The following is a 19,299-nucleotide window of genomic DNA, read 5'->3' as shown; positions in this document are numbered from 1 at the left end:
GAAAGTTCACATTTATATAAATTTATATTAGTGGAAAAAATTATAGCCTATAAATATCCAAGTAATATTTAGTTTTATACAGTGAAAAAATTAGTATGGTATATTCTAAACGTGCTTATTATTCTAAAATAAATAATTAAATTATTTACAAAAATATTATCAATTTTAAATAATGTACATTTAAATATGACATTAAGTTAGGCTATAATGTAAGAATAGAGTAGGACTGTAGGTGGAGCTGAAGGGTTTGTATATGATTTTAGGTTGAGTAGGCGCTGCATCCGCCCTGAGCATCTTCATCATCACACGCGCATCTGGAGCGGAAGAGGAGGAGGAGGAGGCGGGAGCGCGGGCGCGTCACCGAGCGCATCCTTAAGGAGCGCGCAGGCACAGAAGAAAACATCCACAGCTCGGCCACCCATTTCAGCTGGAGGATCGGTCTGGAGAAATTCATGGAAATAAAATAGAAATTCATTTCCTTGGCTTTTTATTTTTTGTTTTCTGATCACAGCCAAGCCACTGGACTTCAAAATGGCTGAGATGACTAATATTAAACCAAGCTATGGTGAGTGAACATCTTTGATCCTACATTAAGCGGGATCACTAGCCTAAATTATTCGATACTTGTTTATTTGGACTTTAATTCATATTGGAATCATATTTTAGATTAATGGGATTATTATTTATTTTTCACTTAACATTCCGAGCAATATTTTCTTCACATTATGTTTAACCATTTATATCAGTTTATTATATATTCTATTATAGTTAGAGCAGGACATGGCTTATTATAAAATAGATAAGCAGAACATCTTAATATTGACCAATGAAGTGTAAAAAGCGCAGATGAAGCCTACACGATTGACCTGACAGACCATGAAGTGTGTTCATCTACACACGAGCAGTGTCATCTGATGATTGGTCTCATTTAAAATAGATTCCCAAAGCAGGAATAAATGCATTTGTTATAGAAAAGGCATGTTTAGATCAACTAAACTCTAGCTTTGCTGTGGCACCGCGTGCATGACGTCATGTCTGTTGAGTGCACGAGCACCAGCTGCTGCTTTATTCAGTGTATTCCTCACCATTGGCACATAGATAACACTTTACATGAAACATCAATACATCATGCATTATAGCAAGCATTGCATTCTAATGCCATATAACATGCATTATTGTTATTAGTCCTATATCTTTCCAAAAATAAAGTCAAACTACAGTTAGGTCTATTCAATAGTAAACAGCATAATAAACAAATGCTCTGATCATATATTAGCTACTATATTCCGTATAATACTATATATGTAGCCTGTTACATGCTTATAATAAGTGTGGTGATAATTGGGTGTATTATAAGACATTATCTATGTATAATACACTTTATATGAATTTATGACCATCTGTCATATCACTGTTTTAGTATTGGTCCTATTTTTTTTACACCACAGAGAATAGATGATTTTTACAGGAATGAATGGGTATGATGTGATAGATCAAAAACACCACTCATTTTTCGATAGCAAAATTGTCAATGACTATTACTGAGTAGCCAACTCAATATAATATATGAATTATATATTTAAAAAAATACTGTAAATAGTGGAGTGGCTATCTGGGCTATCTCATTCATTTATAATCCAAGTTCCTAATTATAACCAATATAAATTGTTCATCAACGGTCGGATATATTCACTGTTTTCTGTTCGTCTTTATGGGGATTATGTCATGCGCAGGGGGAGGTGTGCGGTTTTGACGCGTTTCCTGGTGAATGCGTGTGATGTAGTTTGGGTCAGGTATTTTAGGAACACGTCTGAGGCATCTTGGATCACAATTCAGTGCGTAGGAGCAGAATCAGCAGCAAGATGTGCGCTCGAGAGGAAAATAACCAGGACCAGTCAGCCAGATAAATAGAGATTTGGGATTTCAGAAGCCATGAGGGAAGATAAAACCCTTTGCTTCTTCAGTAGCTATTACAAGTTTCCAGCGATTTGTTTGTCTACTCTTAAAGCGAAAATGCAGTTTGATGTGACAACAATAGAAAACCAGGACGATGTATGTGTATCATGTACAGTTATGTGAAGTGGGGTTTTGGCCAATGAGATTTGACTGTGGGTGGAGCTATCCAGCACAGAAATAGAATGGAAGCAACCAAAATGTCTTGTAGTGCACCTAATTGCATTAAATGTGCACTTGTAGTGTACTTCAAATGTCCTTTAAATATATATAAAACTGTAGTTGCAGATAATATAATATTAATCGATTAAAAGACAATTCAAGACTGTTTCTTGAGTACACACTTGAGTACACTTTAAAAAGTACAGTATGTCAAATGATCAAAATAATAGTTTCACATTAAAGTACATTTGAAACCATTATGTTTTAATGATCTCTTGTCATGCTTCAAAGAAGTGCCCTTATTTTGATGTGTTGACTGACTTACTACAGCACAAGTAAAGATTATAATTTTAACTGTAGTGTGTTTGTCAATATTACATTTAAATGTAATATATTTTAAATACACTGAATTGCAACTTTGTCATTACAAATGTCTAATTACAAATATATATATATATATATATATATATATATATAGACTGTAATAGACCTTATACTGTGGACGGGCAAAATAATCAAATGGACTATCAAAGCGTTTACTGTCTCTATCATCTTTCCTTTAATCCCCTCTCTCTCACTCTGCACATCAAGTTTCTCTGCAATGTGAAATAAGCACTTTCAATAATCTATATTAATTATGCAACCATCAATTGTGTGTCCCCATGACCACAGTCCTACTACTGATGATCTTATAAATCATAAAAGCACATATTTTCTTAGAGTATAGCCAGCATGTTTAGTTTTGCTTAGAGCTTAAACTTTACCTGAAGGTTCCTGCTCTGACTCAAAAGGTCTAGCATTAGTTTTTAATTACAGAAATTGAATAAAGTAATCAAAGGTAAACAGCGAAACAGCGAAATTGCTGTTCGATTAATATAAGACTGTCACTTTAAAAGAACGCACTGATCCAGTGTTCGTATTCGTATTGAACAAGAGTGAATGGTTTGTCCACAGATTGTTTTTTATTTATTTTTTCTCATCGCAGTTGTTGTAATGTCTGGGAACCCAAAATGCTAATCCATCAACAGAAACAAATATTAGCTGAACCCTGTTTGTTTTAGTGTTATTTATAGTAAACTATATTACAGATGCTTTGTCAGATTTAAGCTGAACAGCGGTCCCAGTGTGTTCCGAGCCGTGTGTGGAGAACCGAACGGTTCAGTAGTAAATATATTGTAATTGTAATTCTGACCGACCTGGGGTGCGTTCTCCGATAACGTTGTCTCTTAGCGCGCTACGAATACTCAAAAGGTACACCTTAACTACAGGTATACCTTTGCTACGTGTGTTCTCCGAACTATACCTTTGGATGTTGCTTAAGGTAAACCTTCTTAAGTTCGACCTTAGCAGTTGCTGTCCATGGTGGAGGCGCTGAATAGGTTGATATCGACGCCTCGATGATCGATTGTGCGCTCTTTCCTTCACAGTGGTATAGGTAAAGTATTGAGAAAACAATATTCTTTATAAAGAAGCATTTTAGAAATAGTACAAACTGCATTTATCGGGGCTTATTGAAATAAGTACATGCAGAAATAAATACGAGTATGTGTTTATAATTTAGCAAGTGTACAATCCCAAACCCTCACGGCCATAAGTGTGTTAATGTTCTCCACAACGTATGCTGATTATCCACCAGCCGTATCACATTATTGGCGTAAATCGCTCATTTGTGTAATTGGATGATTTCCTCAATAAAAGCGCAAGCATGAGAGACATACCGACATTCACTATGTGGGGGAAAAAAGTCCGCAAAAAGAGATCGCCCAGCCACACTGAGGTCTTACTCAGCCCATATCCATCCCCAACAACCTCCAGAAAACTCCACCACGGCATAAAAACGAAGAGCCGCCAGCAGCTGAATTTCGGGGCTGAGGGGGTAGCTCCGTCGAGCTCCGTGCTGCTTCTCTTATAAAGTAGTTGACAAACTCTAACTGGCTCCGCGGACGCCGCCGTCTTTGATTTAAAACAAGTAGCTACTCGCTGTCGCGCTGCCATAGCTATAAAGTTTGTGTAAACTCATCTTTCTTTATATAGACTCCTAAGCCTTTTCTGTCAAATGGTTCGCCAGCTGATGTGCCTTAGGATAGTAATTAAAAAAGCTAACAACCATTAGTGTATGGAAACTTTATTAATGAAAACACTTCCATACACTGGGTGTAGGCTATAACAACTTAAGTATTTTATGTGTATAATTTTAAAGTAAAGTAAAAATGTAATTTTAATACTAAATCAGATTTTATATTAAATGTTCATATAAAATTTTCTATGTGTAATTAAACTGCGATGTAAAAAATCTTTTTGCGTAGTGGTGGCCACTAGCGGTATGAACCGTCAGCAGCGATAAGGTATAGCTAAGAGCGCTCCAGACCAACCTTACGAACGCATGACTTACAGAAGGTATACTTAACTAAGAAGGTTTCGGAAACCACGTATTAACGATAAGGTACTTCTTAAGGTACAACTTAAGAACGACGTAGCGCTAAGGTAGTTTCGGAGAACGCACCCCTGCTCCCTTACTGGCGAGCATGGCTGGGATTTTGCAGCAATTTGCTGCGTACGTTTCGTCTCTGCTCCTCCTTTGCATTTAGGCTACGTTAAATTTTTTGTGCTTCGCTGATGTTTGGTCATGTGGTGGTGTCATTTTAAAAAAAAAAGACAGATATTAATGCCACACACTGCCTGATATGTTTCTCTTTACACGGTATAGCCACACCCACGCTGAAATATCACTTTATGATACTGTATGTTACACAGTTATTATGTTCTGATTTTGTAGCATTTTAGCTTTCAGTGTGCAAAGACCATTTACAGTTGGTTAAGGGTGTCAGTTATTGCAAATAGTGAACCTAGTAGCTGGTTTCTGAGTCTGTATCAATATTAATCCAATGTGAAGTCCTCTCAGATAACAGTGCCGTCATTGTTTGAGCAAAGAGTCGGCTGGGCTTACAGGACATCATTTTTATGAGCAAAATAGGACCAAGAAAATGCTTTCAGGAAGTGAGGTGACCAGGTCAAGTCTCAAATGTCAATAGCAGCTCTCTTGTGCTTGTTTAATGGAGATTCACCATCCGATTGGGATGACTAATGTTGGCAGCAGAAGAATATAGGGTTATGTCATGCTTCTTGAATGAGTCTGATTAAAAATGACCTTATTTTATTGGTAAAATTTGGTAATTATTATCTTAGAATTTCATTATACACTGTAAGGTACTGTAAAAAAAAATCTTTTTCTGAATTTGTAAATAAAACAACGAATATTGGAGCTTTTTTACACGAAAATAGCTTAGCATTTCTACTTAAAAATGTCATGTTTGATTCAATGTGTTTCACCAAAAACAGATTTGGTTAAAAAAGATTTGCACTCAGAAACTGCTAGTTCATTTCACAATTACAAATGAATGTTAAATGTGAAATTTTGAAGTAGAAACACTGAAATAGTATTTTCTGCATGTAGTGTTTTCTTTTACTGTACTCTGGTTTACTGCGGTTTTTATCTTAAAGGCATTATTGATATTGCTTTGTTTTATTTGTGTAAGTAAATTTTTTAGTTTGATTCTGTGTTGTTCTTCCCTTAAATATATAAATACTAATTTACACAAGAAGCACATTTTTATATTAACATTTTTAGATGGAGGTTTCATCGATTCACTGATCGCAACTGAATGTCTTGTGGACAGATTTAGTTGTGTGTGTGTGTGTAATGAAGAGCTTGTCCCTTTTATTATATCTTATTTTATTACATGAATGTTAGATAGTGATTAAAACTGATCCTTTTCCAACTCTTTTTACTGCAGAGTAAAAAATAATTAATAATTCAGTTCAAGAGATGGTTTTGAAGCCGAAGAGGCTTTGAAGTGAATTTCTAGCCTTGACTATATTATCACACATATCGGATACATGTATACATCTCGTTCTCTCTTTCTCTCTCTCTCGTGTGTGTGTGTGTGTGTGGGTGAAGCTGCAGTGACTGAACAATGGCCTGATTTATGCATGTGACTGGTGTCAGAGTGACACGTCTTCTCTGTCCCCCCTGAAATCCAGCACACACTGTCTCTCTACAACACGACTGCTGCTGATACTCATTCTCACTCAGCTGAAGCTGTCATATCACCACCGACAGCATGTCCTCACATGGCAGCTAACTAAACCTCTTTGTGATCCTGAACAGAGAACAAAACTGCGGGCGGCATATAAGCGAAATCAAAAGAACCAGTGAAAGCCGAGAGCATCGCAGTGCTGAGCGTCATTTTTCACACCTGTCCGCTCCGTGATCATCTTTTCTTAACTTCATGATTTTCCCATTCTGCTTTCTCTTCATTTGTAGTCACCACGAGCTCCACCCTGCTGTCCAGCTCAGCGGTGACTACAGACAATGGGATCGTTTCTCATTTGTGGGCCATTTAGTCCTGCTTATTGTTAATCATGTGTGCCCACATGCATACACACTCCTATTGGGCTCCCGGTTGTGTGTCTGGAGCACATTATGTGGTGTGTCATAATCAGAGGCGTGTGTTTGGCATAGATAATGTATTGGTATTTTGAGGAATGAGCTGTGCTGGCGTACATTAATATGTGTCGAGATGGCCGTTGCACATTCGTGAGCATTAAAAGACGGCTCATTTAAAATAGAAGAGATTTGCTCTCACTATGCTGTGCTGGTTGCTAAGAGTTATTTTAGTCTGTTGCTAAGTGGAATTTTTGACCAATCAGAGGCCATATATACTGGATTGTAGACCTTTGTGAAATACAGGTACACTTAAGTGTATTTTTTTAAAAAGAGTATTTAAAGAAATATACTTAAGTGCAAACTAAATGAAACATTCTGTGACACTTAAAGTTAATTGCAATTAAACGAAAATTTGTTGTTATTTTTTTTTCTTTTTTTATATATATAATTAGTGGAAATTAAGAGCAATTTTTGATGTACTTAAGTAACAATTACTTCTATTGTCTTTGAAAAATGGTTAAAGTGTAATGCTGAATGTACTGGCAAGAATTTATGATTTTAACTAAAATCTACTTTAATGGAATTTCTATTGAAACTTGTGTGTTATGTATTTGTAATTACACATTTATGAAGATGAAGTTACAACTTAGTTCATTTAAAATGTTAACTTGAAATGTAATAATAAATAACGCACTACAGTTAAAATTATAATCAATTAACTTTAAGCGCTTTAGTATATTAGCCAACACATCAATATAAATGCACTTCTTTAAAAACTACAAAAGATTCAAATATAATGATTTAAAATGGGCTTTAAAGTAATTTAAAGTAACATTTAATCTGACATTATGCACATTTTAAAAGTCCACTTAAGTGTGTTAAGAAACTGTCTCTATTCAAGTGTTCTTGATTAGCTTTTTATTGTATTAATATTATATATGGGGAATATATATAATATACTTTTATATACACTATATTTACATTTACATTTAATCATTTAGCAGACGCTTTTATCCAAAGCGACTTACAAATGAGAACAATAGAAGCAATCAGGTCAACAAGAGAACATCAACAGTATACAAGTGCCATGACAAGTCTCAGTTAGACTAGTATAGAACGCATAGGTAGGTTTTTTTTTTTTTTTTTTAATTAAAAAGACAAGAAAAGGAAAAGTGCTAGTGTTAGTTGGTTAAGTGCAGGCGAAAAAGATGAGTCTTTAGCTGTTTCTTGAAAATGAGTAAAGACTGCAGTAAAGCTGTACGAATTGAGATTGGGAGGTCATTCCACCAGCTGGGCACAGTCCAGGAAAAGGTCCGTGAGAGTGATTTTGAACTTCTTTGGGATGGCACCACAAGGCGTTGTTCACTTGCAGAGCGCAAACTTCTGGAGGGCACATAAGATTTAACCAATGAGTTTAGGTAAGTTGGTGCCGTGCCAGTGGTCGTCTTGTAGGCTAGCATCAGTACCTTGAATTTGATGCGAGCAGCTACTGGTAGCCAGTGTAACCTGATGAGGAGAGGAGTAACGTGAGCTTTTTTTGGCTCATTGAAGACAACCCTCGCTGCTGCATTCTGGATCAATTGCAGAGGCTTGACAGTACATGCAGGAAGGCCCGCCAGGAGAGCATTACAATAGTCCAGTCTGGAGAGAACAAGAGCTTGGACAAGAAGTTGGGTTGCTTGTTCTGACAGGAAGGGTCTAATCTTCCTAATGTTGTATAAGGCAAACTTGCAGGACCGGGTAGTTGTAGCAATGTGGTCTGTGAAGCTTAACTGATGATCCATCACAACTCCTAGGTTTCTAGCTGTCCTCGAAGGAGTAATGGTTGATGAGCCCAGCTGTATAGAGAAGTTGTGATGAAGCAATGGGTTAGCTGGAATCACCAGGAGTTCTGTCTTCGTAAGGTTAAGCTGAAGGTGATGGTCATTCATCCAGCTAGAGATGTCACTCAGACAGGCTGAAATGCGAGCAGCTACCATCGGGTCATCTGGCTGGAATGAGAGGTAGAGTTGGGTGTCATCAGCGTAGCAGTCATAAGAAAAGCCATGCTTCTGAATGACAGATCCTAATGATGTCATGTAGATTGAGAAGAGAAGTGGTCCAAGTACTGAGCCTTGAGGAACCCCAGTAGCAAGGTGTTGTGACTTTGAAACATCACCCCTCCAAGACACACTGAAGGATCTGTCAGAGAGGTAGGACTTAACCCACAGGAGTGCAGTTCCAGAGATGCCCATCTTTCTGAGGGTGGAGAGGAGAATCTGGTGATTAACGGTGTCAAAAGCAGCAGACAGGTCCATTAAGATGAGTACCGAGGATTTTGAAGCTGCTCTTGCTAGTCGCAGGGCTTCAGTAACCGAGAGCAGAGCAGTCTCAGTTGAGTGGCCACTTTTGAAGCCAGATTGGTTGCTGTCCAGGAGGTTGTTCTGTACAAGGAACATAGAAAACTGGTTGAACACAGCTCGCTCAAGTGTCTTTGCAATGAATGGAAGAAGGGATACCGGTCTGTAGTTTTCAAGAAGCGCTGGATTTAGAGATGGTTTCTTGAGCAGTGGGCTTACCCGAGCCTACTTGAATGCTGAGGGAAATGTTCCAGAGTGAAGAGAGGAGTTGATAACGTGAGTAAGCGAAGGTATGACTGAAGAAGAGATCGCTTGAAGGAGGTGAGTGGGGATCGGATCAAGTGGACAAGTAGTAGATGACTGGACAGGAGAAGTTTGGAGACGTCCATCTCTGAGAGTGGGGAGAAGGAGGAGAAAGAGTGTGCGTCGGTCATTGTGAAGTTGTCCTCAGTCTGCGGTGTGGAGAATTGGCTGCTGATGTATATACACTATTTACATGTAAAATGTACACTAAAAGTGCACGTTCAATGCAATTAAGTGCACTTATGTTTCACATAAGGTTATGGATTTTTATGTAAGTCTATAGGATTTTTGTACCAGTTTATTTTTTAATCCACACGACAAAAGTTAAATGACTTTAGTATTGCTGAAAAGTAACAGCACACTTGATTTGAGGCCTCATTCATGTTTGTAACAGAAACATGTATGAAAAATGTTTGTTCAATCCATAATAATCAATATAAGCAATAGTAAAAGCCCTAGCATCGACTGCTAATAGTTACAGTATTCAGAGTTGTTTCCTTGTAATTACCATGTCAGATTTCAGTTTGAATACTGACACTAATTTATCATTTTTTTAAACAATTACCAGAGCGAGAGCTGAGTGTATCGGCTGGACAAAATGATTTTTTCCCTGCTCTTTGTCTCTCAGAGGGATCGTTCCTAAGCAACCGAAGCAGCCGGCTTTTAAACATGTAGCCAAAAGAGACATCATGTGATTCTGAGTCCCTCGGGGGGTCGAGAGTGTCCAGTCGGGGACGGTCTGGCCTTTGTGTGGACTGAAGCAGGGTGGGGTCGTCCGAGGCTGGGGGGAAAAATAGATAAAAGAGGGAAAAACAGAAAGCCAGAATAATTTAGGTTAAATGACAGGAAATATAAAGCCAATGGGGTTGAACTTTCAAGTATAGTATTAAACAGCTGTGCTGGCAGATGTCAGAGTAATTCATTACTGAAAAATGATGGATTTATTTTGAGTTCTATATCAGAGATACTGCTTTCAATCCGGAGTTTCAAACGTCTTATGTCTCTCTGTTCTTTTTAATCTAGCATTCCTTCTTGCTCTTTTTTCTGTGTCATAAGCTATCTTTATATGATATATTTTTACACATTACTCCATTCCTTGTTTTTTCATCTTTTTGTCTCTTATTATCAAAGACTATTTGCTGATCATTCCACAAAATGTCTGTATATTTCTTACTACTCTCAGTGCAGAGCAGGTTTATGCTACCAGAAATGATAACGTTAATGTTAAATGCAAGCATAAATATTACTATTGCTCTTTCTTTAGGGATTTTAACTATACTGAAGATACAAAATTCTGTGACTTATTGAGAAGAGGTGTGAAATTGTTTTATGCCACTAATTTCCTATGCAATTTTTGATTAAATGCATTAAGAAACCAATAGACTTGCAGTCAAGTAGACACCCAAGTAATACACCTGTGAAAAATAAGTGCATCTAATTTTATTAAATGTGCACTTTAGTGTATTTATAATAAATAGTACTTGCAGATGATATATTAACGAAATAAAAGGCTATTTAAGTTCACTTCCATGACTATGTTTCTTAACACACTTAAATACACTTTTAAAAAGTGCATGTCATAATGTCAGATTAAAAGTGTTTCATGAACAACCCTCACTCATGAACTAACAACCTAGATTACATTATTTTAATTGAGGTCTCAGTAAACCTGTAGGGTCACTCTTGAGTGTTTGATGAGCTGCAGTAACAGACAGCAGAGCATTACTGATGTTTTACACTAAAGCAACTAAATTTGCTGTCAGAAATGTGGCTAATGCTGTGTGTCTCTGTGTGTGTACATGTTTTTCTATCTCAGTGGGGACTCATGGGAACTCGTGGGATCTAAATTGAGGTCACCAGGTGGAAACACGCTTATAAATCATACAGAATTAGTTTTTGAGAATGTAAAAATGTATACATTTTTGTGTCAGGGGTAGGTTTAGATGTAGGGTTGGTGTAGGGTCAATAGAATATATGGTTTTTACAATATAAAAACCATTAAACCTATAGAGTCCCCACAAGGATAGTAAACCAGATGTGTGTGTGTGTGACTGTACATGAGCCCTCCACTAATATTGGCACCCTTGGTAAATATGAGCAAAGGTGGCTGTGAAAAAATATCTGCATAATTTATCCTTTTGATCTTTCATTTGAAAAATTCACAAAATTCTAACGTTTCATTGAAGTAAAACAATTGAAAGTGGGGGAAACTCACGTTATGAAATAAATGTTTTTCTCCAATAAATGTTGGCCACAATTATTGGCACCCCTAGAAATTCTTATGAGTAAAATATCTTGAAATTATATTTTGAAAAAAATATTATCACACCAGGGTGACTAGGAGGATGAAATTGTCCAGCCTTGACTCCCTGTTCCACAGGATTATAAATATGAGGAACACAAAGTCTAAATTCCCTTAATCAGCCATCACAAAGAATAAAACCAAAGAATATAGTTCTGATGTACAGAACAAGATTGTTGATATTCACAAAAGAATAAGAAAAAAAATAATTCTACCATTGGAAAAGTCTGCTAAAGATGTTACAGATCTGCCAGGAAGAGCGTTATATCGTCCTAATGCATAGTGAGGAGGACAGTTTGAGTGGCCGAAGACTCTCCAAGGATCACAGCTGGAGAATTACAGAGATTCATTGAATCTTGAGGTCAGAAATCTTAAAAAAAAAATCGCATGTTGTTTGGGAAGGTTTCAACAAAAATCCTCCTCGTTCATCCAAACCTTCAAACAGGACTGGCTTCTAAGGTCAGATGAAACTAAAATAGAGCTTAGTGGAGGGCACTGTACATGACATACAAGTTCAATAGAAATGAAATGGAGTGTATTTTAGTTTACCATAAATGCTTGTCAGTATATTTGGCAGTTCCCTTTAATCATATTTCAAAGACAACAGACGTAATGAAGTAATTACATAAAATTATGTTCTGAAGTCCTGCTTAAGTGGGTCAAAAAAACTATTAACATGCATAAAACATGAATTTAAACTGAAATATATTTTCATTTTAAATAGAATATAACATTCAAATAAGTATCTGTAAACTTTACATTCAGTTATTTTGTAGTTTTATTTTAACATCATTCTAAATGACAAAGAACACATTTGGCTGTTATTTTGTGGCATACTGTTTCATTAAGGTTACACTTTCAGCTGGAAGTGTTTTTGGTGGCTTGTCTCCCAAGACGTTATTGTTGTATGTTGTTACTCGGGCATGTGGTTGGTTTCTGTGTTCTCATTGGCTGGCGTTTCCTTAAGGAGGCTGTTGTGCGGGGCAGGAGAGCACATCCTGTTCTCATCAGCTCACTGAAGCTGGGCCTGACTCATTATTCCAGTCAGCTCTGGCTGCCGTGAGCAAAGAGAGGGACCTGTTGTTGCCACCGCGACCCGAGGACTTCACCACCCCGGGCCCTGGAGTTTGGCGAGAGAAAAGAGGCGATGAGAGAAGTAGAGGGGAGGAGAGAGGGGCGAAGAAAGAAGGGTGTGAAATGAATTTAACAAAGAGAGAATAGGGAAGAGTGTCAAGTCAGTAAATGGAGAAATGAAAGGATGAGACAGAAAGGGAATGACAAAGAAAATGGAGCCAGTGGAAAGGACTTTTAAAACTGACTGTGCTCCACACAGAACCAATAAGAAGTTTCTTAAAGTCAACATGAAATGCTTCATCTTTAAAACAACTTCCATTTTCTGATGATGTCATCCAGGCTGTGCGAGCTAATTGGTTGATCGTTCCCACATAGCTGTTTGTTTTAGGCTGATGCCATATTTTCAATATTCTTTTCAATAGTTATTGCAGTCACTATTAGCTGCTACTATCACATTTACAGTATATTCTGTTATGTTCTGGTTTGGTTTTACTGATCTGTGTTCTGTTCCTGTCGTTCCTTAGTTTCCTTGGTTCCTAATTAGTTGACACTTGTTCTGTTTCAGTTAATAATTATCCGTTTATTTAAGCCCTGTGTTTCTTCCCGTTACTTGTATTGTAGTTGTGTTGTGTTTTATTACAGTTCCTGTCTCCTTGTACTGCTTTGGTGTTAAATAGTTATTTTGGATAATGTCGTGTCTTTCCTGAGAAGCGCATTACAGATACTTGGAATTGTTTAATTATCGTAGCAGCCGTTTACATTTGTATGAGTTTTTGTTTCGGAAGAGGGACTTTTATTTTGACAGACATCTTCTAGTGGGCATCTATATTACAGATTTGAATCAAATTCAAATATTTTTTAACATTGATTCACCTGCAGATTAAAAAAATATATATATATAAATATATAAAAAGAAAATATAGAAATAAATATGAATTTCATTGCAGACATTGACATGTATGTGTTAATTACAGAGTTTGTATGTATTTGCTTTTGGCCATCATAAAACTAATTAATGTAATAAATGCTAATTAATAAATACATGGCCAGGAAATATTTATAATTTTATAGTGTTTTCTGTATATAAGCTTACAGCTTGTTATTTAAAATAAAAACAACAACAACAACAACAACTGACCTACAAATACGATAAATACTGCAACAATCCTACAGTAATGGCTGAAGGTCATTTACTAGAATTTCCTCCTGGGAAGTTTATAATTATACATATATAATTATTATCGCAATTTACCTTTTCTACCTAAAATCTGACCATTTTTAAACTCTACAGTACATTTACAAAATTATTAATAAAGAATGTGCATTGGGTGAGATTTTGCTTGTTTTTATTCAAATGATGAAGATGTTGTAAATCAAATTGTTCTATATTCTACTGCACAAAAATTGAATTTACCATTAAAACACACACTGAATCTATTGAGTCTGACATGTTTTATCACTGACATGCCCCCAGCTCAGAAACTCTTGAGTTATGAGACTCCCACTCCCACCATGGGTTAATTGTGAATGTTTCAAGTTGTCCTAAAGCCATGTGTCATGTCCTCAAGACATTAGCTTGTTTCCATGTCTGTTATTAGAGGTTTTTGGGCAGAGGGCACCCACAGTGTGATGTTGCCTAATTGAATGCACTGCAGCTTTGGGCTAAAGCAGCACCTGCCAGCTCCGGTTACACTTGTTATGGTCTGTTGGTGACATTTGAACGTTTTGCGGGATTTGTTTTAATGAGCCAGTTATGACAGCAATATAAATGAGCAGATTCTGTCGGCACTGTCAGTTTTTAATGAAACAGAAGAGACGTCTGTGTGTTGAGATTGGGTCTGTGTGAATAGTAAATGCTTCAGTCAGGTGAATGTTGCTGGTGGATCTTCTCATGGACTGCAATGAAGAATCCATGATCATAAATATACCTGCTGTGCTCAGCAACTGCCCCATTAGCTAGCAAATGGCTGTGGAACAAGCAAGAAGAAAATAGTCATGAATTAAACAGGAAGGAGCAATACCCAATTGTTTTTCATTACCATAGATAATTTCAATACCTAGAAAGCCGTTTTTTTTGCTCTTTTTCTCACTCGCAAACACATTCTGTAATTATACTCCATAAATCTCTTTTTTTATATTCATGTTTTTGCCTTTGTCTGAACTGACCTGAAGTTTTTTTCTGCTCCTCTTATGTTTCTCTCTTTTCTGTTTCTAACTGGGTCAGTCTCTTACCTCAGTTTGATCCCATCGCTGGCCGTGTTTGTTCTGTTATATTCACTTTGAAACCAGATGTTTTTCTCTAGAAACATCATCCATCTCTTTATCACCCACAGCTCTGTGAATGTGGGTCGCCATCCAAATGAAACTATGAGTTATGAAGAAAATGACTTGTTCGCAGTATTTAGTATTTGTTCTGCAGCAGAATAGAATTTTTTTTAATGTAAAAATACTTTCTTTTTGATATGCAATGAATGTTGAAGATTTTCTGTTGTTCATAGTTTCTGTTGTTATTCATTCATGTTAAAATTGTTGATGTTCCCTGCATGTTTATTTTGTATATAAAAATGCATATATAGACAAAAAAGGCAAGACAACATGAAAATCCGTAATAAATTCAAATAATTTCTATAATTGCATGTCCAAAATACATTTTAAAAGTACAAACCACTCATTACTGTATGCAAACACAAAAATTAAAATGATGGCTTTAAACTGTTCCCAAGTTGAAGTATATTTACTTTGCAACTCAATCGCTTGCTGTGTGAATGATCCCTTTGCTCCATTTCTGTAATATTCTGGCAACTCAAACCTGCAGCCTGAGGGCAGAAACTGACGTTTTATATTGAGTGGGTGCCTGCAAACTGTAAAATGTTTCTGTGCTTTGCTGTGAGATCTAGTTTTATGTATTTGTTCAAGGTCAAACAAAGCAGTTTGCTGTGGTATGTTGCATATAGATGTTTCGTTACCTTAAATGAGGCTGTGTGCTTATTGTGTGCTATTTTTGTCTGGTCCTCTATGCTAAGGAATGTGGCATCAAGTGATCATGACAAAGAGTGTCGAGAGACTTTGTAATATTGGCAAAATCGTTTGTCATTCTTTTAAGCACACTTTCTAAAGCACATGTAAAGTACTTCATTATATTATTAACAGTTTTTTTTATTCAATATTATATACTATATAATATAATATTCAACGTACAGTATGGGATTTTATGGCCACCAGGGGTCACTCAATCAAAATAATAACAAAAGACGTACTTTGATGACGTCGGGAAAGAGCGTGGGCTCATGGGAGTTGTTGTCATTGTCCCGAACCCATAATACAGAGTAACCGAGCGAACCAGCAATACGATGTACATTGGAACACGCGCTCTGTCGCTCCCCACATTCCTCACTCATTCTAACTTAGTATTTTGACAATCACGTCTTTTCAAACGGAGAGATATATAAGAATTATCAGACCCCTATCAAATCAATATTCCATCTAGCTAGTAGTAATATATGTAAAAAAAAAAAACACGGTTGCCTTTGGTTAATATTTATAATTACGTTTATACTATGATATCGAACAAGATAGTGAACTGCATTTGAAGCTACTTTATCCAGCTAGATATAGAACACATGTAGATTTACATTATACTCTACATGAGAGCTAGTCCGTCTGCGTTTTACACAAGACATCATCGTTTCACAAAATATACGGATAGATACAGTTAGCTGAATGGATGCATACCTGTTTATTAGAATGCAAACATCTCTCTGTAGTTTCAGCTTGTCATGCAGCTCTTTCTATCTTGGAAATGCAACTCCAATATTTACCTGTGTCTTGTTTCTTCTCTTGTCCCAAAACCTTCTCAGGTCATTTATTTCACCTGTACGTTTGCGCTTCACAGAACGTGCAGGCAAAGCATAATCATGATCCATAACTAAGTTATTGATTGAAGTATAAATACTAATATAAACAATATAATATAATAGTCTCGATCAAGGCTAGCTACTACTTTTTCTTCTTCGTATCTTCTTTGCTTCTGTTCACCTTTGTATTTGGCGTTCCGCAGGAAGTTGTCAAGGTTACAGAGGGAGAGGACCCAGATGCAGAATGAACAAGGGACGTTTATTGACAAATTAGACAAAGCACGATAGGGGGGAGTGGCTTGAACAGTCCAGACAGTAGGATAGGGCATACAACAATGGAGCAGGCAGATGGGGGGGGGGGGGGGGGGTGACCGCTGAGGGGGGCCCTAGGTGACAACCGAGTGCAGGACCGTAGAGGAGGCTGTGCAAGGGACCAGACCACAGCACCAGGAATTTTTAACATGTTCAAACCTAAAATCAGAAAGCTTTCAATTTTGGCGTATTGCTGATATTGGTTATAGTAGAGCACATCATAAACAATATGTCTCGGTTTTGCATTTTGCTCTGAAACTGGCAGCGCATAGCCTAGATTTATGCTTTCGATTGGAATGGAAATCTTATACAGTATTACAGCTGGTTGATCTAAAACAGTGATTGTGCATTAAACCATGTCGGTACGCAAACTTGTTTACACTTATGTGCATCCCTGTATATACTTGACATACAAGTACCAGTATAATGACACTAATGTATATTTTAGTTGCTTGTCGGCATAAATGCTGATTGGTAAAGTGTACTTCTCCAATGGTAAGTGATCTAATGCTCTGCCTCTGTCTCTTTCAGATGTCTCCCCAGTACTTGCAGGTTTTCTGGGTGCAGGGGTCTTGGTTGTCTCTGTGACAGTGACTGTTTTTCTGTGGACGTGCTGTCAGCGGCGATATCGTCAAATGGCAGGTGCGTACAAACTGACCAGTGGCCCCTACGACCCACCCGTTGACCCTCCCTACAAGTTCATCCACATGCTCAAAGGCATCAACATCTACCCCGAGAGCCTCAGCAACAGCAAAAAGATTGTACAGGTGGGCCGGCGCACAGGATCGGGCTCCCTGTTGAGAGAATGGGGTCGTGGGTCCCGAAACGGCGATATGCTTCTTGTGGATGCAGATCTCGAAGGTGGTACCCCACACCTAGAGATGAACCACCTGGTACCGCCTGTGGGACCCCCCAGACTGGAGAGGGCGCTGCCCATCCGGGCTGACTACTGCTGTATGGAGAGCAGCTCAGGAAGCAGCAGCGAAGCTCCCAGTAAGACGGCGTCACCCCACAGTCTCGACTCCCCCTCTCTGGGAACGCTCAGTTTGGCCATCGACTACAACTTCCCCAAAAAGGCCCTCGTTGTGACCATCGTAGGAGCGCAGGGGCTCCCCGCAGTGGACGAGCAGGCGGGCAGCTCCGACCCCTACGTGAAGATGACCATCCTGCCCGAGAAGAAGCACCGGGTGAAGACGCGTGTCCTGAGGAAGACTCTGGAGCCCGTGTTCGACGAGACGTTCACCTTCTACGCCATCCCTTACAGCTCGCTGCCCGAGCTCTCTCTGCACTTCCTGGTGCTCAGCTTCGATCGCTTCGCGCGGGATGATGTCATCGGGGAGGCGGTGGTGCCATTGGTGGGTGTGGACCCCAGTACGGGACGGGCGCACATCACCCAGCAAATCAGCAAGAGGAACACGCAGGTGAGTGTTGTTTGACCTTACACAGGATCTTAGAGGTTTCTAATCATTAGTGATGCAGCGAAATGAAAATTCTTGACCGAAACCAGAAATTCAGTATGCACCTGGCTGAAATCCGAAATAAATTGCACATAAGGCAGTTTTTATGTCATTTGTTTTCTTTTTTGTCAATTATTTATAGTTATTATAATTAGCCGCTGCGTATGGAACTGTTTCTGCCACTAAATAAAAAATAAAACAAGGTAATTGCGACTTTTTATCTCACAATTCAGACTTTTTTTCTCAGAATTGCTAGTTAATATCTCGCAATTCGGACTTTCTTTTTTCTCACAATTGCGAGTCAGAATTGCGTGTTATAAACAGAATTGTGAGATAAAAAGTCGCAATTACCTTATCTTATTTTTTATTCAGTGGCGGAAATGGGCTTTCATAGCTACGACACATTACAGGGAGAGTCCAAAAATTGCTGCTCAAGGCAATCCAAGATGTAGGAGAAACAGTAAAGAAGATTTTTATCTAAAACCGTGGTCCTTGATTAATTAATAAAATGCACTTCAAAAGCTACCATCACTTTGAGAGTCAAAAAAGCATATCAGCAACACAAAATTAATATTTGTAGCTCCTGATGATATTAAGTCTCAAAAAAATAAATAAAACAATAAACACTTTTAATGTCACATCACCACAGCACATGTGCCTTGATGAGTAAAACTCTTGGGAGCTTGCTCCAGACAGTGCAGAAACAATTTGCGTACATATAGACATACAGTCATAAAGATGACAATGTGCAATATACACATACATATACTTTAATAAGACATACTTACAGTTAGCTATACACAATTATACACAGTATGTACACATTCTGCATTATGTAGACATAGATTCACATAATATATGCAAAGGTGCAAAGCCCTGTACGTGACATTATTGTGTGATTGTGTAAAAAAAAAAAAAAATTGTTAATCAGTTATTTGAACCTGTCTGAACCTTTAGAAGAATTAACTGAGGCTATGGAATACAGGTAATAATTTTGTAAATAATGTTCACTATATCTCACTATATCATCGGGAGCCACGGGTATTAATTTTGTTTTGCTTGTGTTGCTCTTTTTGACTCTTAAAGTGACGGTAGC

The 19,299-nt window shown here is 37.7% G+C and overlaps 1 protein-coding gene across 1 annotated transcript in view; it reads left to right on the top strand.

Annotated features, from left to right (window-relative positions):
* Positions 1-331: 331 nt before the first annotated feature.
* Positions 332-19,299, top strand: part of syt11a (synaptotagmin XIa) — a 29,364-nt gene continuing 10,396 nt past the window's right edge. Inside the window, exons 1-2 of the mRNA XM_059509957.1 lie at positions 332-565; positions 17,278-18,167. Of these exons, the coding sequence (XP_059365940.1) occupies positions 532-565; positions 17,278-18,167 (924 nt within the window). The 5' untranslated portion in view covers positions 332-531. The remainder of the gene's footprint in view (positions 566-17,277; positions 18,168-19,299) is intronic.

This window comes from Carassius carassius, chromosome 25, assembly GCF_963082965.1.
Source record: "Carassius carassius chromosome 25, fCarCar2.1, whole genome shotgun sequence".
NCBI classification, from domain to species: Eukaryota; Metazoa; Chordata; class Actinopteri; order Cypriniformes; family Cyprinidae; genus Carassius; species Carassius carassius.
Note: the sequence above shows the minus strand (reverse complement) of the source record. Positions and strands in the feature narration are given on the sequence as shown.